This window comes from Schistocerca americana, chromosome 4, assembly GCF_021461395.2.
Source record: "Schistocerca americana isolate TAMUIC-IGC-003095 chromosome 4, iqSchAmer2.1, whole genome shotgun sequence".
In the NCBI taxonomy this organism is placed as follows: Eukaryota; Metazoa; Arthropoda; class Insecta; order Orthoptera; family Acrididae; genus Schistocerca; species Schistocerca americana.
The window spans coordinates 534732864-534756364 of record NC_060122.1 but is presented as its reverse complement, the minus strand read 5'-3'; the positions used below and the strand labels follow the sequence as shown (position 1 = coordinate 534756364).

General features: G+C 42.5%; 1 protein-coding gene across 1 annotated transcript in view; it reads left to right on the top strand.

Annotated features, from left to right (window-relative positions):
• The window catches only part of LOC124613600 (neuroendocrine convertase 2), a 1535239-nt gene that overhangs the window by 746781 nt on the left and 764957 nt on the right, over nucleotides 1-23501 (top strand). Inside the window, exon 4 of the mRNA XM_047142315.1 lies at nucleotides 16727-16973. Within this exon, the coding sequence (XP_046998271.1) occupies nucleotides 16727-16973 (247 nt within the window). The remainder of the gene's footprint in view (nucleotides 1-16726; nucleotides 16974-23501) is intronic.

Here is a 23501-nt window from a genome sequence, read left to right as displayed (position 1 = left end):
TGTTATTTCAGAAATCGGTTATTTTGAGCAGTTTTGACCGCCAAGTTAAACTGGAGACGGAAAGAACCGGTGTAACCGAAAACCGGTTGTTTCAACGGTAACCCCCATCCCTGCATCCGCGTTGATTCTCCAGCTTAGCCCCAGATTACAAGTTTCACGTATTCAGTATCGTCCTTTTAGCCGAGTTCATTAGGTTTCTTTTAATGTTTTGCTTTATAGTTCGAGACTTCAGATAGGTGCCTATATACAATTCCCTCGTGGTACTGCAGTTTCCTTCTCCAACACTGTAGGATCCGGCAAGATGGGTGGATGGCGTTATATCACGCGGGAGTGATTGCGCAACCAGCCGAGGGAAGGAACTTACACTTGGGGCCTGCAGGCGACATCTCCCGCTGCCTGCCAACAGGGCGAGATTCGAGGGGGTGGACGGTCGTTGCCAGGCAACGGGGCTGGGCGTCAGGCGCAGCTGGCGGCGCGTAACAGAGGCGTCTAGCAGGCACCGCAGCGGCTCAAGACGTGTAGCAGCAGCAGCACCGAAAGAGCACACCAACTCCCCTGTGACCACACTGAAGTAAACCTCACTAACAGTACCTTCTCGTTTATACACTACTGGCCATTAAAATTGCTACACCAAGAAAATATGCAGATGATAAACTGGTGGTATTCATTGGAAAAATATATTATACTAGAACTGACATGTGATTACATTTTCATGCAATTTGGGTGCATAGATCCTGAGAAATCAGTACCCAGAACAACCACCTCTGGCCGTAATAACGGCGTTGATACGCCTGGGCATTGAGTCAAACGGAGCTTGGATGTCGTGTACTGTTACAGCTGCCCATGCAGCTTCAACACGATACCGCAGTTCATCAAGAGTAGTGAATGACGTATTGTGAGCAGCCAGTTGCTCGGCCACCATTGACCAGACGTTTTCAATGGTGAAAGATCTGGAGAATGTTCTGACCAGGGCAGCAGTCGAACATTTTCTGTATCCAGAAAGGCCCGTACAGGACCTGCAACATGCGGTCGTGCATTATCCTGCTGAAATGTGGAGTTTCGCAGAGACTGAATGAAGGGTAGAGGCACGGGTCATAACACATCTGAAATGTAACGTCCACTGTTCAAAGTGCCGTCACTGCGAACAAGAGGTGACCGAGGCGTGTAACCAATGGCACCCCATACCATCACGCCGGGTGATACGCCAGTATGGCGATGACGAATACACGCTTCCAATGTGTGTTCGCCGCGATGTCGTTAAACACGAATGGGACCATCATGATGCTGTAAACAGAACTTGGATTCATCCGAAAAAATGGCGTTTTCTCATTCGTGCACCCAGGTTCGTCGTTGAGTACACCATCGCAGGCGCTCCTGTCTGTGATGCAGCGTCAAGGGTAACCGCAGCCATGGTCTCCTTGCTGATAGTCCATGCTGCTGAAAACGTCGTCGAACTGTTCGTGCAGATGGTTGTTGTCTTGCAAACGTCCCCATCTGTTGACTCAGGGATCGAGACGTGGCTGCACGATCCGTTACAGCCATGCGGATAAGATGCCTGTCATCTCGACTGCTAGTTATACGAGGCCGTTGGGATCCAGCACGGCGTTCCGTATTACCCTTCTGAACCCACCGATTCCATATTGTGCTAACAGTCATTGGATCTTGACCAACGCGAGCAACAATGCCGCGATATGATAATCATTTGCATATCACAGCATCTTCTTTCTGTCGATTAAATTTCGCGTCTGTAGCACGTCATCTTCGTGGTGTAGCAATTTTAATGGCCAGTAGTGTATATTGCCTGGCAAGGAAATCGAAGCACCAAAGAGGAGAAGGCTGCTATATGAAACTTTCGCTTTCAGAGGATTTGCGATGCTACTTCCGTTATCCCAAAATCAAACAAAATTAATGAAGAACTTGAGAGTATAAGTATTGTAACTGGCTTCGATTTCCTAGATACTGGCTCTGTGACGGAGCTGACGTCTTAGCTGGTCTCACTCATGTTCCACCGAGGACACATCTGGGGATCTTATGACCACGGAAGTACCTAACAACATGCAAATATTTCATAGAGACAAGTGCCATGCCGGACGAGCATTGCTCTCTCGGAAAATGGCACCACAACGCTGTCGCATGAGAGGTAACATGTGAGGGACCAAGATGTCTGTAGCGTATCATTACAATTCCATCAGTCTATCGAACAGACTCTCGTATCGACGACATAGTAATAAGCATCTCTGATGTAGAGAAACAACTGAAAGAGTAACGACGTAAGTTTTGTATAAATGATTTTCTTTTGACATATGACCATGTGCAGACTTCGTCACCTACGTCAGTTACAAAACATTTCAAAATTATTTAAATTCTTTTTAAAGTTGTCTCTGAATGGTTCCTGAACGAAACTGTAATTAAAACATCATCATTTGAGTCGTATGCGCAGAATTACGTCATTCAGTCCAATTGTTTTGCGCAAACTTTTATCAATTTAGATGTCGTTTGTTTCTTCTCAGGAATTATATTAATGCAAGTTATCTGCTTTAATAAATATTAAAACCACATGGAATAAACTTTTAAGACTCAAACTCGCGATTCACGTTCTCAAAAATTAATAATCTTGTCAAATAAATCAGTAATACTTCTTCCTTAATATAATTCTTCATAAATAAATTCTCGGAACACGTATTTAAACTTTTGTAGTATACACTAGTTTATTATCTTCATATATACTACATATAGACGTGAACATGAGCCTTGACAAGATAGGACTGAACATTTACAACATGATTAAACTTTATATGACGTCATTGTTGTAGAAACATTGAAAATTCTTATTTTTTTCAGTTTTTAGAAGCACGACGCAACAACTCGGTTTCAGGATCTTCTGTTGTTCTTTGGCTGTCGACTCGCGACGTATAGTGGCCAGCAATTTTCTCTCTGGTCCCGGCAGTGAAGATGCTGTCTCCGTTCGTTGCGCCGCCCTCTCCGTACATGAAACATAAAAATAAATACAAAACTTTAGATAATTCACAAACATTGCAAATATTACAAAATACATAAACAAAACACTGATTTAAACTTATATTCACCTGCAAACTGGGCTGACACTGGTGGATGGGTGACGCTTCAATTTCGCGTCCCACTACACAGCTCCGTTTCGAATACGAATTCGGCTTTTCAGAGTACTCTTCAGCATTGGCCCGCTACGGTAGCCTGCATTTATCGCGAATCTTTCGTGCAGAGCAAAGTATCAAGTGACCGGAAAAAAGCGCAGGTGACTGCCGTGTACAAGAATTGCAGATAAATGGACAAGCAAAATTACAGACCAATATCCCTAACATCAGTTTGCTCTAGGATTCTTGAAGACATTCTCTGTTCGATTATGATAAATTTTCTTGAGACCAAGAGTCTTATGTCCCAGAATGAGCGTGGTTCTAGAAATCATCGCTCCTGCAGCATTGTGAAACTCAGCTTGACCTTTTCGCGAGTGATATACTGCGAACTATGGATGAAATGCTACAGGCAGACCCCACATTTCTAGATTTTCCGAAAGCGTTTGATACTGTGCACCATTTACAAGCTGTTAAAAAAGGTACGAGCATGTGGAATTGATTCACAGATATGTGATTCTCTCGAAGATTCCTTAAATTATAGAACCCAGTCAGTTGTCCTCGATGGCAAGTGTTCATCAGAGACAAGGGTACCATCAGAAGTGCCTCTGGCAAGTGTGAGAGGACCGCCGTTATTCTCTACACACACAAATGATTTGGCGGACACCGTGGGGAGCACTCAGCAGTTGTTTGTTGGAGATGCTGTGGGGTACAGTAAGGTGTCGAAGTTGAGTTACTGTAGCAGGATTAGGCAAAATTTCTAGTTGGTGTGATGAGTGGCAGCTAGCTCTAATTGTAGAAAAATGTTAGTTGACACGAAAAACAAACCCGTAATGCTCGTATACAACATTTCTAGTGAGCTACTTGACACAGTCTCGTCGTTTAAATATCTGGGCGTAACACTGACAAACAATATGAAATAAAATGATGATGATGTAAGGATTGCAGTAGGGCAGGCGAATGGTTGACTTCGGTTTGTTGGGAGAATTCTAGGAAAGTGTGGTTCATTTGTTCGAGTTTTTGTTACGCTCTCCACGTCGGATTAAAGGAAGGCATCGAAGCAATTCAGAGGCAGGCTGCTAGATTTGCTACTGGTAGGCTTGAACAACATTCAAGTGTTATAGACATACTTCACGAACTCTTTTCGAGAAACACTATTGAGAAAATATACAGAACTGGTGTTTGAAGCTGATTGCATAACGATTCCGTTGCTTCCAATGTACATTGAGCTTAATGACCATGAAGAGAAACTTGAAATTAGAGCTCATACGGAGGCATATAGACAATCGCTTTTCCCTCGCTGTGTTTGCGAACGGAACAGGAATGAAAGTGACTAGTAGTGGTAAGGGGTAGCTTCCGTCGCCTGTCGTACGATGGATTGCGGAGAGTTTATGTTGTGTATGATATTTAGAAATCTTTTATTGTAATGTGAACGGCCTGCGAAAATATCTGATCCTTAGAGATGGTTATTAAGGTTTGTAATAATTTTAGCTTTGGCACACTCGCTGTAGTTTTGTTTAACACGTAGTGTTTTTTCAAAACGATTTATCCGATTTAACAATATTATACTTTTGACATGCGTCAAGATAGAATGTTGGGGCGAGCTTCAAAAGTTTACATTGTCGTAAGTTGCAAGCTGCCGGTTCACGTGGTTGCCGACAAGAGTCTGCCTGCTGTAGCAAGCTCATAAGCTCGCTCCTACATTATCCAGCGCGCTTCGAATCGATGCAGAAACAAAAGGCGCTTCGCATTCTCGGTTTCAATAGGTGCAATTCAGTTACATCTACGAGGCGTGCTCCACGGGAGTACGTCACTGCACCTCGTACAGCTCAGGGCATTCGAAAACGGCACCAGCTGTTTCAAGACACCAGTTGTTGCTGTAAGAAGGAAACTATAGATTGCACTCGTGTGTTTGCTCAAGACTTATAAACATTTAACAGGCATTAATGTGCTGCTTCCTGGACTGAGATAGGCGCGCCGGCCCTGGATCGAATCTGCCTGGCTGATTAACGATGAGTACCGGTGTGCCAGCCAGCCTGGATGTGGTTTTCAGGCGGTTTTCCGCATCTCACTAGGTGATTATTGGGCTGGTCCCCACGTTCCGCCTCAGTTACACTCACAGGCTTTTGAAACACATTCGCACTATTTCATGGTTTACACTAGACGCAGACAACAGGGGTACACTGATTCCGTGCCAGTGGCAGGAAAGGTACCCGGCCACCCCTTCAAACTAACCTTGCCACATCCGATTGTAGCCACACCGACCATGCGAAAACTGCGGGACAACGGCATAATCAAAAGAAGAAGAAGAAGTAAGTGTTGTAGAGTTACAAGCTCCTGGTGATGACGATGGCGATTGCAGCAAGTTTCGGAAGCCTTCTTTCTCACTGAGACAAGTTCGGCAGTAAAAACAAGAAAATTTCGTCGATGAAACTTATTAAGAGAAACTAGGTTGTGATAACACAAGACCTCCTCCAAAGGGTACACAGTGCGTCAAGGTTGATGGGTTAAAAACTGTCAGATGATGAAAGAGTATCATGATATGGCGTAAATCAGTTTTACGCTGACGGAAAAAATCGTAACAACAAAAAGGAATTGTCCGACTTAAACGAAAGTTGGTAGGTGTGTTTTTACATCTTATAATGATGTCTATTCAAATTTTGCGCTACAGTCTGGAGCCGAGCGACCGTTGCCGTCGCAGGTTCGAATCCTGCCTCGAGCATGGATGTGTGTGATGTCCTTAGCTTAATTAGGATTAATTAGTTCTAAGTTCTAGGCGACTGATGACCTCAGAAGTTAAGTCGCATAGTGCTCAGAGCCGTTTGAACCAAATTTAGCGCCTGTCGCATAAGAGTGGCGCTATTTGCTTTAAATACACGCTATATCGATCGTGAACATTAATTACAATTGCGATTGGACATGGTGCGTTGATGTTAGTAAAGAACGCCTTTAGAGGCGGCAAATACGCTATTATCGACATCTCACAGAGTTTGAACGATTTCGTGTAATAAGACTAAGAGAAGTTGGATGTTCCTTCTGCGATGCAGCAGAAAGACCTCGTAGCAACGTAGCCACTGTTCCTGATTGTTGGCAGAGATGGTCACGAGAATGTATGGTCACAAAACGACCGGGCTCCAGATGGTCATGTTCCCTACCGAGAGCGAAGACCATCGTGTTCGGCATATGGCTCATGACTCATCTTATTGCATCTGCAGCAGGAGTTGGCACCATAGTGACCCAATGAAATGTTACAAATAGGTTAATTAAAAGATAGCTCCGAGATAAACGACCTGCTGCGTTCGTTCATTCCACTGACCCCAAACGGCCGCCATTTGTGACTTCAGTGGTATCAAGGGAGAGGGCTGCGTGGAGGTCTGTTGTATTTTCTGATCAAAGCTGGTTCTGACTCGGCGACAGTGATGTGTTCGTTTGTTTGCCAGACACACAGGACCTACACCTCGAATTATGGTCTGAAGTTCGATTTCGTATGACAGCAGGAGCACTCTCGTGGTCATGACACCCACCCTGATGGGAAATTAGTGCGTAAATCTGGTGATTCTACTTGTTGTGCTGCCATTCATGAACAGCATTCCAGGGGGTCTTTCCCAATAGGATAACGCTCGTCGTTCTAGGCGCTGCAGTCCGGAACCGCGCGACTGCTACGGTCGCAGGTTAGAATCCTGCCTCGGGCATGGATGTGTGTGATGTCCTTAGGTTAGTTAGGTTTAAGTAGTTCTAAGTTCTAGGGGACTGATGACCTCAGATGTTACGTCCCATAGTGCTCAGAGCCGTTTGAACCATTTGATAACGCTCGTCCACATACCGCTGTTGTAGCCCAACATGCTCTACAGAGTGTCCACATGTCGCCTTGGCCTGCTCGATCGCCAAATATCTCCAGTCGAGCACATATTGGACATCATAGGACGACAACTCCGCCGTCATCCACAAGCAGCATAAACCGACCCTGTATTGACCGACCAAGTGCTGAAGGCATGGAATTCCTTCCTAGAAACTCACATACGGCACCTGTACGACACAGTGCGTGCACGTTTGCATTCAGCACTCTGGTGGTTACACTGGTTATTAATGTACCACCATCTCAGATTTGCAATGGCTTATCTCGCGTTTGTATTAAACTGTGATCGTGCAATGTTAATCAATAAAATCTATTCTCTTGACAAACGTATTCTCGAAATTTGATTACTTTGGTTTAATTATTCTTTTTGGTGTTTCGATTCTTTTCTTTTAGTGTATCTACAGGGTGTATCATAAATAGAAGCTAAAACTGACTTGGGTGAATGTACACAAAAATAGAAGAAAAAATGTTTCAGCAAACATGGACCCGAGGACAAGCCGTTTACGAGATAACTGCGAACGTGTGAGTACGAGCCGACACTGACTACAGTGTGAAATACTGCCCTAGTTGATATAATTACATTTGAAATGTTAAGTATGCGATAAAGCACCCATTCAATTATCATCACATAACACATGGTCTAACTTAACAAGAAATAGAATACTACGATACTACAGCTTACCATACAGTTGTCATTTCCGAATTAGGATACAGTAAAGCACTGTTCTCTGCTGTGAGTTTGGAGTTCGTTAGAGAAAGGCAAAAGAAGAGGGTTTCCTGCGAAAGACGAGGTCCTGGTTTAGAGTAACTGTGTGACACACAGATTTAGTTTGCCTCGAAGTTTCAGAATTAGTTATCACTTTGCTTCATTCTGAAACTGCCAATTTGTTCGAAGATTTTTCACTATTTGTTTTATGTCTGGAAGGATGGCTTGTGGAAAGTAATGTACGAGGCCTATTTTTTTAAATTTACGATCGGTCGAAAAATTAAAAGCACAGTGAAAATCCAGTGAAATTTTGGGTAGATGTATTGTGCAGTGTATTACACCTGTCTGTCTCATTGGTTCGCGCTTTTCATTTTTGAGCGTAAAGTGGCTCTGCAAAAATGGCTAGAAAAAAGTGTCTGAAGTCCTGTTGGGGGAGTTTCCCTTGATTCCATGCAGCCCCCATAACGTGAGGGGTTTCCTTTTTCAGGACTGTTCTCGGCCGCACACTACTAATGCAACCAAGAATCTCCTGCAACGTTTTCGATGGGCAGTGTTTGATCATCTACCATACAGCTCCCTCAGATTTTCATCTTTTTCCTCAGGCGAACCGCTGGCTGTGAGGATAGCATTTTGGCACAGACAATGAGCTAGAGACCAGTGTATGTATTTCGCGGAAATCACAGGCGGCTCCCTTCTACGACGAGGGAACTGGAAAGTTGGTATCGCCCTACAAAAAAATGGTTCAAATGGCTCTGAGCACTATGAGACTTAACTGCTGTGGTCATCAGTTCCCTAGAACTTAGAACTACTTAAACCTAACTAACCTAAGGACATCACACACATCCATGCCCGAGGCAGGATTCGAACCTGCGGCCGTAGCGGTCGCGTGGTTCCAGAATGTAGCGCCTAGAACCTCTCGGCCACTCCGGCCGGCGGTATCACTCTACGTCAAATGTCTTAGTCGGAGCGGTGACTATGTACAGAAGTAACTGGAAGGTGTATCAAAATGTTTCATTTTTTATTTTCACTGTAGTTCCCATTTTGCGACCAATCGGAATTTGAAAAGAAAATAGTTCTCGGAACCGCAATCGGAATTCTCACTCAGATACATAAGACACGTCCTAAAGGCTGTCGGTTTGCAAATGCAAATTTCTCAGAATCCATTTGATCTGAGAAGCCACATGCACCTAAATCTGGGTAGCTCGGCTAGAATCCTAACGCCTGAAATACGAATCATGAATGTAAAGGTTTTATTACCGTCTTTACTTAAAGAGCTGTTATTCATTGAACTGTTCTGTAGCTCTTCGCATGTTGCGTTGTATTTTTTTGTCTGTTTTGACTGTGTTTCGAGCGATCAGCTGGTGCAAATTAAAAGCGTCGGACAGCTGTTATACAGGCCAGCAATATTGTTTGCTCCGGTGCTGCATAATTTTATTAGCCATCCTCTCAAAATAAAGAGTGCTTGCGAATGAATCATAAACATTGCATTTCGAGGTAGTGTGATATTTAGCCTTTGTTCGTGCGCACGCAGCGGGCGATGTAGTGCCAGCTCGCCTTTCATGTAGCGCGTTCGACATTTGCAGGGGAGAAGCACCTCTCCCATATCAGAGGGGCGCAAATAAAAACCGGCGATACAATTATAGGAAAGTGACAGAGGTGCCTTTTGTGGCAACGTGCAGCTCTCGGTGCATTCATACAGCTGAAACATGGCGCCAGTCGTGCTTCCATTTTCAATAATTTGTTTCACTAGTTTTGCTCTTGTTTCGTTGTTTGTTTTTCCCTTTTGCGTCTACGGTTAACGTTCAGTCGACAACGTGGTCATCGTAATCAATGAACATAGTAATATCAGGTTGTGCAACCAACTGAGTAACTGGTCACGTATACTGCGGAATTTTGCATTATTAATTGCGTTGCTTATGGTTTCTAAGAGAGGAGATTTGACAGAACTTAACACCCGACAGACTGTTCACCCCTGGTAAAAAAAAAAAAAAAAAAAAAAAAACTGACTTCATAATATGACCCAGAAATTGAAAGATGGTAAAGAAATTATGAAATGCAGTAAGTTTCAAATAACTGTAAAACTTGAAACAAGAACTTTATATGATACTTAAATGTTCACCTCTGAATTCGATATGTTTGTCATTGGCGTGCGAGCATTTATGATTGTTTAAATTTTATAAAAACGTGACATAATTTTCCTCCAGTTGTACTCCGGCAAATATATCGAACAGTTTTATCTATTAATTACGGGACAGATGCATGGTAATACTTGTTCGTAGTGCAGTATGGATTGTCCTTCAGTGCTTTTTAGTTTAAAACGGCTATTCTTTCTTCTTCCTCTCGAGAGCTGAAGCAGCCATGTTTGAAATGTCCGTAGTTTGTTTACAACGCTCTGAGGTGGATGATACCTGAACTGATGATATTGCAAGCAGAGGTATCTAGCGTTGCAGGGGATTGTTACAACACTTTCTGTTCCTTTTTTTAAGGAAAAATGTGAAATTGCTTTCAGATGTATCCCATAAAATGAGGGTGGTTGAAAGCTGTACGGCGCAGTGAATTCAAAGTTATACCAGAAATTCAAAAGAAGTGATTGCTTACTTTTTACCAACTTTTCTTTTATTCGTTGCTTTTGTGGTTGTGAATATTAATTTTGTGGGAAATTTTAAAATTAAATTCTGAAGTGAAACAACGTCCTCAGTATAATTGTTTGTTCACTTTTTTCAAATTTCTTCCTGTATTCGTTGCTCACCATGATGATATTGTTAAGACTCAAAGCGTTAAAGTGATGAAAGTTCCATGGCAGTTAGTAGCGTCTTCTTACACCATTATGATTTTTCAGTTTCTTCGACAGTACATTGGGTTATTTTTTTAATAGTGTCTTACACTTGTTGGCATCATATAATCCTCTCGGCAAACTATTGCCTCTATCGCTTCCCAATCGATCTTTTAATGTCATATACATGAATAAGTATATCTTCCCCCGTAGTAGCAAGCATGTGAAGCTAAACAAGGAACTCGAAAGAACAGAGTCTAGTGTCTCATTGACTATGAATTCGCTTGAGACATTTTCCGTTTAATAGATTGTCATGTATAGTGACTAACAGATGTCGTATACAGGGTGGACCATTGATCGTGACCGGGACAAATATCTCACGAAATAAGCGTCAAACGAAAAAACTATAAAGAACGAAGCTTGTCTAGCTTGAAGGCGGAAACCATATGGCGCTATGGTTGGTCCGCTAGATGGCGCTGCCGTAGGACAAACGGATATCAACTGCGTTTTTTTAAAATAGGAACCCCCGTTTTTTATTACATATTCGTGTATTACGTAAAGAAATATGAATGTTTTAGTTGGACCACTTTTTCCGCTTTGTCATAGATGACGCTCTAATAGTCACAAACACATGGCTCACAATTTTAGACGAACAGTTGGTAACAGGTAGGTTTTTTAAATTAAAATATGGAATGTAGGTATGTTTGAACACTTTATTTCGGTTGTTCCAATATGATACATGTACCTTTGTGAACTTATCATTTCTGAGAACGCATGCTGTTACAGCGTGATTACCTGTAAATACCACATTAACGCAATAAATGCTCAAAATGATGTCCGTCAGCCTCAATGCATTTGACAATACCTGTAACGACATTCCTCTCAACAGCGAGTAGTTCGCCTTCCGTAATGTTCGCACATGTATTGACAATGCGCCGACGCATGTTGTCAGGCGTTGTCGGTGGATCACCATAGCAAATATCCTTCAACTTTCTCCACAGAAAGAAATCCGGAGACGTCATAACCGGTGAACGTGCGGGCCATGGTATGGTGCTTCGACGACCAATCCACCTGCCATGAAATATGCTATTCAATACCGCTTCAACCGCACGCGAGCTATATGGCGGACGGACATTCATCATGTTGGAAGTACATCACCATTCTGTCATGCAGTGAAACATCTTGTAGTAACATCGGTAGACATTACGTAGGAAATCTGCGTACATTGCAACATTTAGATTGCCGTCGATAAAATGGTGGCCGATTATCCTTCCTCCCATAATGCCGCACCGTATATTAACCCGCCAACATCGCTGATGTTCCACTTGTCGCAGCCATCGTGGATTTTCCGTTGGCCAATAGTGCATATTATGCCGGTTTACGTTACCGCTGTTGGTGGGTGACCCTTCGTCGCTAAATAGAACGCGTGCAAAAAATCTGTCATCGTCCCGTAATTTCTCTTGTACCCGGTGGCAGAACTGTACACGACGTTCAAAGTGGTCGCCATGCAATTCCTGGTGCATAGAAATATGGTACGGGTGCAATCGATGTTGATGTAGCATTCATAACACCGACGTTCCCGACATTCCCGATTCTCATGCAATTCGTCTGCTACTGATGTGCGGATTAGCCGCTACAGCAGCTAAAACACCTACTTGGCCATCATCATTTGTTGCAGGTCGTGGTTGACGTTTCATATGTGGCTGAACACTTCCTGTTTCCTTAAATAACGTAACCATCCGGCGAACGGTCCGGACACTTGGATGATGTCGTCCAGTATACCAAGCAGCATACATAGCACACGCCCGTTGGGCATTGTGATCACAATAGCCATACATCAACACGGTATCGACCTTTATCGCAATTGGTAAACGGTCAATTTTAACACGGGTAATGTATCACGACGCAAATACCGTCTGCACTGGCGGAATGTTGCGTGATACCACGTACTTATAAGTTGGTGACTATTACAGCGCCATCTATCACAAAGCGAAAAAAGTGGTCCAACTAAAACATTCATATTTCTTTACGTACCACACGAATGTGTAATAAAAACGGGGGTTCCTATTTAACGCAGTTGATATCCGTTTGACCTATGGCAGCGCCATCTAGCGGCCAACCAGAGCGCCATCTGGTTTCCCCCTTCAAGCTAGAGGAGTTTCGTTCTTTGTAGTTTTTTTCGTTTGATGCTTATTCCGTGAGATATTTGGCCTGGTCACTATCAATGGACCACCCTGTTAGTGACTAATACCCCACTTAAAGGACAAGATGAGAATATTTATTACACGTCCGATAAACCTGGATGAGTTTTTGCTTAAAAGAAAGTAGATCGTAGCTCACCGTCTAAATAAATACATATGGAGTAAGATAAGAGACAGTTACTTTGCCGCTACTTTAGACAATATAGGGTACGTGACACAGATAACGTAATGGAAACTCGAATTCCCAGATTAAGAGCTCTACGTGAAGCCTTTAACAATTTGCGTATTCAGATTCTGGAGAAATTTCTTTCAAAAGCAAATGAAACAGTTGAAAAAGAATGACGCAGCATGCTCAGATCGAATTCCAGTTATGAGTATTTTACAGTGAATTCACTGCGTAACTGTTCTTGGTTTTTTATCTCTTGCAGCGAACAGTAGCAAGTTACTGGACAAAAATACTGGTTATTTCCGAATATGAGATGTGTAAAAGAATGGATGCGCATAATTATAGACTAACATCCTGAAAGTTGGTCTGTTGCAGGATCCTGAGCCTGCTCTGTGCTACAAAATAACATGTTTCTTGTGAAAAAAGCTTCTGCCCATAAATGAGCGAGGATTTTGAAATCCTCCCTTGTCCATTTCACACACGAAATCTTACGAACTGTGGATGTAGCTCAACAGGCCGAGAAACTGGAAGTTCCTTCTGCGATATTGTAGGAAGGTTTGGCAGGAACGTAGCTGGTGTACGTGATTGCTGGATGCGGTGATCACGAGAATGTACAGTGGCAAGAAGACCGGGCTCCAGACGATCACGTGGCACTACTGACAGGGAAGACCATCGTGTTTGGCTATCGCGCAACTTTTTGAAAAGTGAATGAAATAAAATATTGTGTTAAATTTGGAATCAAATTTTTCTCAGGACGCTATCGCCAGAAATATCGTACGTATTCCAACGAGATGACATCCGTCTTACTCACGATGGATAAAAAAAAATCTTTCTTTTATGTTACGCGATAAGCAAATTAAACACAATACTCAATTAATTAATTATTTTTTTCTGTGAGGCTTGATGCTCAAGTATAGCAGCCTATTTGCAATGGCAGCGTATACAATTGAAATAATTGTTTTTAATAAAACTGTACCTCTCGCCTAAAATGATATGGAAAGTATTATAAGACGCCGTTTCCTATTTATTGAAATTAAATCCTTTCAATACTTTCAGAATAAAATGACTATTAAGAAAGTTTTTAGCATTTTAACACTAATGGCGTCGCTTCAGCATTGCACTTACACAAAATGGCCAGAGCAATATTTAATTGTTACGTAATTAAGTGAAGGGCATGGAAGGTACTTTCCTGCTACTAACAAAAACACGTACTACATTGGATAGTGACAGATATATTTACCAAAAATTATAATTCATATCATTAAATTAATTACAAACCGTGATCTATATGCGACCTTTACCTAGGACGTCAGAACCAAGAAGACGAAAGAGGAGCAGAACTGAAAGAAACAAAAGTTCTTTCCTTATATACTACGAGACAAAGATCATGCTTATTGCAATACTAGGAGCGCATATAGCGCTTTCATTGTCGCTGAATATCGATTACTAGGTTTTATATTCCTTTTTCCAAGAAGCGATGCTATACGGCGTATCGTTCTGAATCTGGAGCAGCAAACTGGGCAACAGTTGGCACCACAGTGAAACAACGAACTGTTGCAAACTGGTTACTTCAAGGACAGCTCCGAGCCAGACGCCCTGTAGCGTCATTCTAATCACCCCAAACTACTACCCTTTGCGACTTCAGTGGTGTCGAGCGAGAGCTGATTGGAGGGCTCGGTGGAAGCCTGTTGCATTTTCTGGTGAAAACTGGTTCTGACTCTGTGGCAGTGATGGCCGTGAGTTGGTTAGAAGAAGTCCAGTTGAGGTCCTGCATCCAACATGTGTGCTGGACACACTGGACATGCACCTGGAATTGTGATCTGGAGTGCGATTTCGAATGCCAGCGGGGACACACTCGTCGTTACCCCACGCACGCTGACTGCAAAATTGTACGTCAGTCTTGCGGCTGAACCTGTAGCGCAGCTATTCATGAAAAGTATCCAGGGGATATTATGCAACAGAATAACAGTCTTCCACATATCACTGTTGTAAGCCAACGTGCGCTTCGGACAGTCGACATGTTGCCTCGACCTGCTCGATCACCAAATCTGTCTCCAGTCGAGCACATATGTGATACCGTCGGACCACAACTCCAGCGTAACCCACAAACAGTACTAACCGTTCCTGTATTGACCGACGAAGTGCAACAGGCATAGAACTCCATCCAACAAACTGACATCCGGTACCTACACAACACGATGCATGTACGTTTGCATGCTTGCACAAAATATTCTGACAGTTACAACGGTTATTAATGTACGAAACAACGTTTATTAATGTACCAGTATTTCACATTTGCAATAGCTTAACTCTTGCTTACATTAATCTGTAACCTTGCAATGTTTATCACTTAAGTGTGTTACCTAGATCAATTCATTCCGGAAACTCTACTAATTTGCATTATTTATTTTTTGGTGTTGCAATTTTTTGCTCATCATTGTAGTAACTTGTTCTGAGAAACGCGTGTTAATTAAATCATATTAATTGAAACATTGTCTTGTGATGAAATTGAGGCGTTTTAACCTCGTGATTGCATCCAGTTTAATTATTTGAAGAAGCTATTTATTAAAAATGATTGAAACTAATTGTTGTGTCACTGTGTTATAAATTTTCTTTGCATTTGCCCATATAAGTCACCGCCGCCTCCCCTCCCCCCCGCCCCCCCCCCCCCCTCCGTTAACTTTTTTTTATCCCATTGTGAATTAAAGGTGTTTTTCACTGTGAATATTTGAAGACAGTTTTAGTCACGCTCGCAAAAAAAGGAAACTAAATGTGAAATACGTGTAAAATATTTGGTACTTACAGTAGCAGGAGATTACTGGTGTTTATATGCAGTAGTTGAGGATCTATGTTATAGTAATAAACTGTTACGTACTCAGGATATGAGTGTAGGGGAACAGATGCAGGAATCCTGTGCAGCCGCTCATAGCAAGGTCCTAGTAGATGTGGTCTGCCATTGCTTTCCTCCGAACTGTTATGACATGTTAAGCGCGTGTCTGTGTCGTATGGATGACTTTGGTGAGTGTCTGTACAGTTAAATGTTTCTGATGTTATGGATCAAAGAAATGGAGAGAGTTAAACCCAGTGTCGGCACATAGTCCTCTCGAACAGCGCCAAATGGATCCCAAAGTTCAACGTCTCCATCCTACGTTCGCATCAAAAATTTTTAAATGTGTGTGAAATCTTATGGGACTTAATTGCTAAGGTCATCAGTCCCCACGCTTACACACTACTTAACCTAAATTATGCTAAGGACAAACACACACACCCATGCCCGAGGGAGGACTCGAACCTCCGCCGGGACCAGCCGCACAGCACGTGACTGCAGCGCCTTAGACAGCTCGGCTAATCCCGCGTGGGGTTCGCATCACCATGTCACATGCCGCCATTTCACTGCATAGATGTTCTAAATTTAATCCAGGACATAGGCACGGAGACTGGTGACCGGATACCGATACTTCGCTTGGCGACCAAATGCATTCGCCACCAGGAGTCGAAATGGCTTACTTGCGAATCGAGCGCCACAACAGAAGCGTGCATTAGCGACCTCGGCTACAGAGGCGGGTGTGCAAATTATGTTAATTTACATTAATCATGTGTAAATTTACGTCACACTCCATTCTGCTTGTATGTGAGGAATATTCCAGTAATCCCTTCATCACAAAAAGGTCTACATCCTCACCGTCATCGTTATCACCATTTTAATCAGTTTTCTTAAATGTAGCAGTATAAGGAAGGCATTTAATTTGATATTTTACTGAATAAGAGGAATCTTTATGAACCCTACAATCGACACTATCATCAAATGTTAGTAATTTAGTCAGTGACCACTTGGCGCGTTTTCGGGACCCATCCGCCCCGCATCGGTGTGTGTGGACTTCCGAGGCACTGAGCAGCCGGTGACGACGGTGTTGCAGGTGGAGGCGGCGGTGCAGCAGACGGGCTTCCGGCGCGTGAAGCGCGGCTACAAGCCGCTGCGCGTCGAGAACCTGGTGAAGGACATGCGGCCGCAGCGCGACCCGGCCGACCCCTACTTCCCCTTCCAGTGGTACCTCAAGAACACGGGCCAGAACGGCGGCAAGGCCAAGCTCGACCTCAACGTCGAGGCCGCCTGGGCACAGGGCGTCACCGGCAAGAACGTCACCACCGCCATCATGGACGACGGTGAGTCCCTCCTGCCCGCACCTCTTTCTAACCCCCTTCTGGGGGACGCTCTCGTCTGTAGTCGACCAAATGTGAGTGTAAAGTTGTTCGGAGTAGTAAATGGAACAAGGCAAATGCGAGACTCGTGATGCCGAAATGACGAATAATGTCGCATAAGCGTGGTCAGCCTAGAAGCATTAAAAAACTCGTTTCAAATTACGAATTGACTATGATGGAATTTAGGCAAATCACAGTCCTCATACATTTGAAAACCTTCCACTATCTTGTATTTTAACCTGCGAGTTCAAAAGAGAGCATGAACCCAGTTTTTCAAACCATGAAACATTATCCTTTTGTATACATTCTGACCCATACGTAAACAAACCCAATCTAACTAACTTTCTTCTTAAATGTAGTAGTGGTAAGAAATTTGTCATACCAAAATGGATTAGTTAAAGGGGTTATGACAAAATTTCAACGAAGACTAAACAGAAATCATAATCTTAACAACGGTCCTCAGTCCACTGCTCACCTCTCTTGTTTATGAATAAGTATAGACAGTCCGCCCCCGGTAAATGAGTGGTCAGCGCAACTTGATGTCATACCTAACGAACCGTGTTCCATTCCCGGCTGGGTTGGAGATTTTTCTCGCTCAGGGACTTCGGTGTTGTGTTGTCCTTATCATCATCATTTCATACCCATCGACAGTCAAGTCGCAGAGGTGGCGTCAAATCGAAAGCCTTGCACTAGGCGAACGCTCTACCCGACGGGAGGCCCTAGACACACGGCATTTCCATTAGTATAGAGAGCTATTTCGTTCGATGCCAGTGTATTTGCACACTTTATCCTACAACAACTGGTAAACAGAATTGATCTGAACTGGTCTGATAGAATTTCATCTCAAGTCTGCATCTCAACAAGCACGTGTCTTGAAGTTTCACAAAAACTTGAACAAACTGCTCAGCTGAAAATTTCATTTCCAATAAAAATACCACCTTTGTTGAAGGAACGTTACTTTTTCATTATTATTTCATAGCCCCATGCTGTCATCGATTCATTCAGCCCTCTCTTCAGCCAAGGGACATTCAATATTAATTAAGACGATAAAAAGACACTAACATAAAGATGAGATATTTACAACTCAATTAAAATATTTTAAAGTTAAAATTAACGGAAATTTTTATATATAAGAAACAGGCCTTTCTTCGCCAGTAATTTAAACAGTAATAACAAAGAGCTAAAACGAAAAACAATAAGAGTACATTCAAAACACGATGTAAAACACTGGTCTTACAAGGAAGCTCTTCTGTGTTACTAACACTGGAAGGACCTACCCTGGGAAAGGTTGTCTGTTGTTGAAAGGAAGAAGTTTGGGCTTTGAGGAGGGTAGGAGAATGGGGGGGGGGGGGGTGTATAAGGATGTAGGACTGATGTGCAGTATCGAGTATCGAGGAGTAGGAGTCGTTGGCAGTCAAGGAGGGAGGAGTTGTTAGAGGTATTGGTAATTCCATACTTTGAAGGGAAAATGGGGTAAGAAATGACGGGCAGGAGAGGAATGAGTGTGGTGGATTTATCTTTGGTAGTATGGGTAGCTGTTAGGACGGAGTTTCTGATCTTGGAGAAGGAGACGGCTGAAATTTAGTTGGTAGAGGATGTGGAAGATGTGCAGGGGTAGCATTGGTTGGATATGTCGGCAGAGGCGCGGCAGCATACTAGGGCTAGAAATTGGAACGGAAAGTCTAGCACCATTTAAATCGAGTGTCCAGATGAAGCAGGTTGTTCGAAGGTGTTTAATGTGAGTGAGGAGAGGTGGGACTTTGACGAGATGGTAAAATATCCATTTGGTTGAGGGTAAAAGGATGCATGACGTTCGAGGATCTGGAAGAATTTATGTAACTTAAGTGTGGCGGATGTCAACGCAACATCTGCATGGGAGACAATGGATAAGGTCAAGGTTTTGTATGTGTGAAGGACTGTTGAGGGGTGCGATCCCCACGTTTGGCCAGATAGTGATTTTAGTATTTCCATATTTGGCCTTTCTGTTGGATGATTAGTAGTGAGGTAGTTGCCCGCATCTCGTGGTCGTGCGGTAGCGTTCTCGCTTCCCACGCCCGGGTTTCCGGGTTCGATTCCCGGCGGGGTCAGGGATTTTATCTGCCTCGTGATGGCTGGGTGTTGTGTGCTGTACTTAGGTTAGTTAGGTTTAAGTAGTTCTAAGTTCTAGGAGACTGATGATCATAGATGTTAAGTTCCATAGTGCTCAGAGCCATTTGAACCATTTGAACCAGTGAGGTAGTTAAAGCTTCATAGTACATTCGGAGTGTAGTGGATACGCTTAGACATGTGGAACACGTGAAAGGTTAACTTGAGTAAAGATCAGAGGAACGAAAAATAAGTTCGTAAGAAAATCTCATGTTACGTATACAAATCCTATTCAACGGACATGGTGTCTGTACATAACCACCCGTACGTAATAGACAAATAAAATCATCATATATTTGTGTTAACGCCCAAAATATTACCTGATGAGTGCAAAATCGAAGGAACAAATAAGGATATTAACTCCCACGTGGTCTACTGAAGTTTTGAACTTAGGAAAAGAATTGAAGTTTTCCATGTTAAATATGACTGCAAACCAGTTCGGAGAAAGAAATCTAATGTTCTGTAATGTGAAATCCCACAAAGTCCAATCACATAAAAATTGCAAGTATATTAGCCAGCAATCATCTCACAATAATCGAGGACGAAATCGCTTCAATTTGCCAATTTGATTATAACCAGATAAAGCGCCTATATTAACACATGAGTACAATCTCACGGCACCCGGAGGAAAAAAATAGAGCGCCATTTTTCCCACTGACCTTGCGGCGGCTCTAACCATTTCTGCCGGCAACTTTTACTATTAGCTGGCTTACTTTAAGGTACAGGCAACGCGCTGAGGTACAAACTCGCGGTCTTCGCCCGAAGATAAGCCACACTGGCAGATGACAAAGGACTACAATCTTTGAGAAAGACAGGTGTGTACTGACGCACGCATGAACACACGGCATGAAATGTCTGACAGCAAAACACTTTCATACTGATGGGGTCTACGATAATGTTAAATACTGTAAACTACGGCATTAAATAAACGCTTTCACAGTTACTATCTTTACTGATCGTCAGTCATTGATACAACCTATAACGTTCGTTGCTTGCATCCGGAAAAATTTAAACTCTACAGATAAATAAACGAAATGAAAGTAACTGACATTTTAAATTCCAGATGTTCGGCGTCTACGCAAGATGGCATCAGTGATACTTGATAATAACGTGATAAAATTTAGCGTATCCCACTTGACACGGGCCACGGTAGCAGAGGTAACTAAGAAAACTTCTGCAGTCTATCACCTCTGGTCTTACATCGCTGACGGAGTCAAAGTTCGTTGTCAATACAGCAGGTGGAGACGATGTATTCGGGAGAGTCCAGCAGTGCGAAGCAATGTCGTACTCAGATAATATGACGATGATCTTCTTTAGGTGTCTGCCCAAAGAGAATTGACTTACACGCCTTCTGCGGCCAGTTATATTATTTTCGTAGTTCCACAGGCAGCTGACTAACGTGGCTGGCAGTCTCACGTGCTGTAGTCATCGCTGCCTGTGACGGACAAGCTAAACCAACGATGTTCACGGTCTTTGACGTCGATGCGTATTCTTGCATCACTGGCAAAGATGAAAGCTTAAGTATCTGGATAATGGAAGGTCAAAGAATCATATGCATCACGTGGCTCAAACATTATCTCAGCTCCATGGTTATGCTATTTGCTGCCTTTCTCAAATTGTGGAAGATAACTGTACAAAAGGGTTACAAAATGAAACGATAACCTGCTTCAAACCTCTTCCTAGCTACCGCCAATAATGTTCATTTATGGAAACAATCATTGTAGATTCTCTGCTGCTTTTGATGAGAGATCGAGAGTGGTGGCGCAGTGGTAGCATACTGAACTCGCATTCTGGAGGACGATGGTTCGAAACCAAGTCCATCTATCAAGCATTTCCGTTACGTCCCAAACCCGTTTATCGCAAATACCTTCGAAAGGGTTCATCCGATTTGCTTGGTCACGTTTCCCTAAATCGAGATTTTGTTCCTTTTCTACTGACCTAGCTGCCAAAGGGACGTTAAACACCAATCTTCCTTCCTTCCTTCTGTGGGGAGAGGTCCTAGAATCTCATTGTGGCACATGTGACTTGGGTTCGATCTCTGGCACCGTTCAGGATTTTACATAGTGCACAGAATGGAAAATAGCGCACTCGACTTCCAACAATCAGCTGAGGAGCTACTTGGAGGAGTACTGTTGGGCTCCTATTTCTAAACCAATCTAACTATGAGTATGGGTCGAAAAATGGCTAATAACTAATGTGAGCAATAACAGATATAATATAAACGTGAACAGCCATCTGAAGATGAACTTATCGGTTCGAAATCAATGACGGCACTATTTATGTAGATAAGTAGGATTAATAGAAATGGCTGGTTGCTCTTTTCTTCTATGCGAGAATCAATTGTTAAAATTTCATTATTGGCACGTAGAATCAGCCAGTTTCGTGCTATGACACTTCTATCATTCTTAAATGCAGCTATTTTCCCAATTTGCCCTATTATTTTTTGCGGTGTTACAGTGAGCAGAATAATTTTTGGTATCAGAATACATTACTAATGTTTCTGAATAAAAATCAGTTGAGATGTGACAACTATTTTTTTTTCTCCTGAGAAATGTCAGATTCGCCACTTAGAAACTTTTCCATTTCTATCATTCATTTATTTCTTGCATGTTTACGTAATTGTAATTTCACGTAATTTCAAATAGGTAACAGTTATTTTTACTTAACGATGAAGACTTGACGAACTTACATATGCTCAAAGCTTTCATCGTAGCGCTGCGTCAAGATTGCATTAAAATTATTCCACAACTAATTCTAATAAACAATGTTAAAAATACTTTTACCATTACAGTTCTAACTATTATACTTAATGGAAATCTCGTATGTATGAAGTAGTGCAGTCCGTAAAGGTATTTGCAGCGCCAATGTTTTTCTGTTTTTTGCAAACAGCACTGGTGTTCTGTTTGATGAGACAAGAAATGAAAAGAAAACAGAGGTTGATAGCTTGCAGGTATGAAAAACGACGACGTTTTCAAGCAATGATAACAAAAAAATAACGGGCTTCAGAAATAAATTCGCAACATGGTTTCACGATTTGATGAAAATGCTCGAGTACCGTAGCTAAGGAGTCACATTACACCATGACGCTCTACAGGAAGTCTTTAGTCATTTTTTTTTTTTAATGAGCATAGTCAGTCTTGACCGCAAGAAATTTTTATTTTGTGCTTACCGGGTTCGGTCAGTTACTGACCACCCTCAGACCTCATACCATGATGGTAAGCGGTTGGGGATAACGGAGCAGGCTTTACGGACTCCACGAACGTCAACTAAACAGCTGCCGGTGGTGGAGACCGAAACGCCTGCTCTGTTATCCCCTACCGCTTATCATCATGGTACGAGGTCTCAAGATCGTCAGTAACTGACTGAAACAGGTAGCCACAAATTGAGACTGTTTATGTTTATTTTAAAGTACTAAGAAGCACCACTGTTCTCCATGAAAAACGTTCTCAAAAAATTATTTTAATCAAATGTTTTTAGCCAGCAAAGGAAAACGTTGTACTGTATTAAATACCGGGGTGCCTCGCGTTTCCTCATGGAATGACATACGACTGATGGTGACTCGTATTCAGGGGTTGCAGCTACGTGCCGTCACCTCGTTAGTATCATTTTCACAATCCTCCGCATGTACTGTTAATTTAATGTTGCCTAAATTCAAACAGCAAATTCCATTTCTGAAATTCATCCGCAATTGCAGAATCTTCCATTTCGTCTACACAGGACAAATATTAAAACGCTCAGTAAGATAATGTTCGATGTAGCTGAATTCTTCTCGAAAGCTGAAGATGATATCCTATTATGATGGTTGACCGAGCGTTCAGAGTTCAGTCTACAGCGAATCTGTTAGTGGAGTCGGCGAAGTAATTTACCTTTGTCTCATTAAATCAAATAAAAGCATGATCAGCTTACCGAGAATCATCTCACATGGGCATTCAGTATTCCACTACCGTTTTATCCTATTTTATAATTTCTCTTTGTCCTTATTCTCTGGGGTTAAATGAAATGAAAGTATCAGCATTTCACGACGAAACTCTGGCACGTTAATGCCGAGTTCTCAGCGCTCATACGCGAATCGTTCAGTCTAATTATTGTGAAAGCTGTTTCCTTCTTCTTTGACAGTTCATACAATGTTGGCACCGAGAGCTAATATTATTTCTATGTGCTATAAAAAATATCACAGGCCAACTTTTTATGATTATATCACAAAGTCTAAGATAAACTCTGCTGCAATCGGAAACAATACTTAGAGCGCAGTTCCATTTGTCACGTGCAGTTTCGCTTTTGCTGACAGTAACAAGACCAGAGAAACAGAAATTTTAGTTACTAGCTCAGGTATTCAAGAAATAAAAA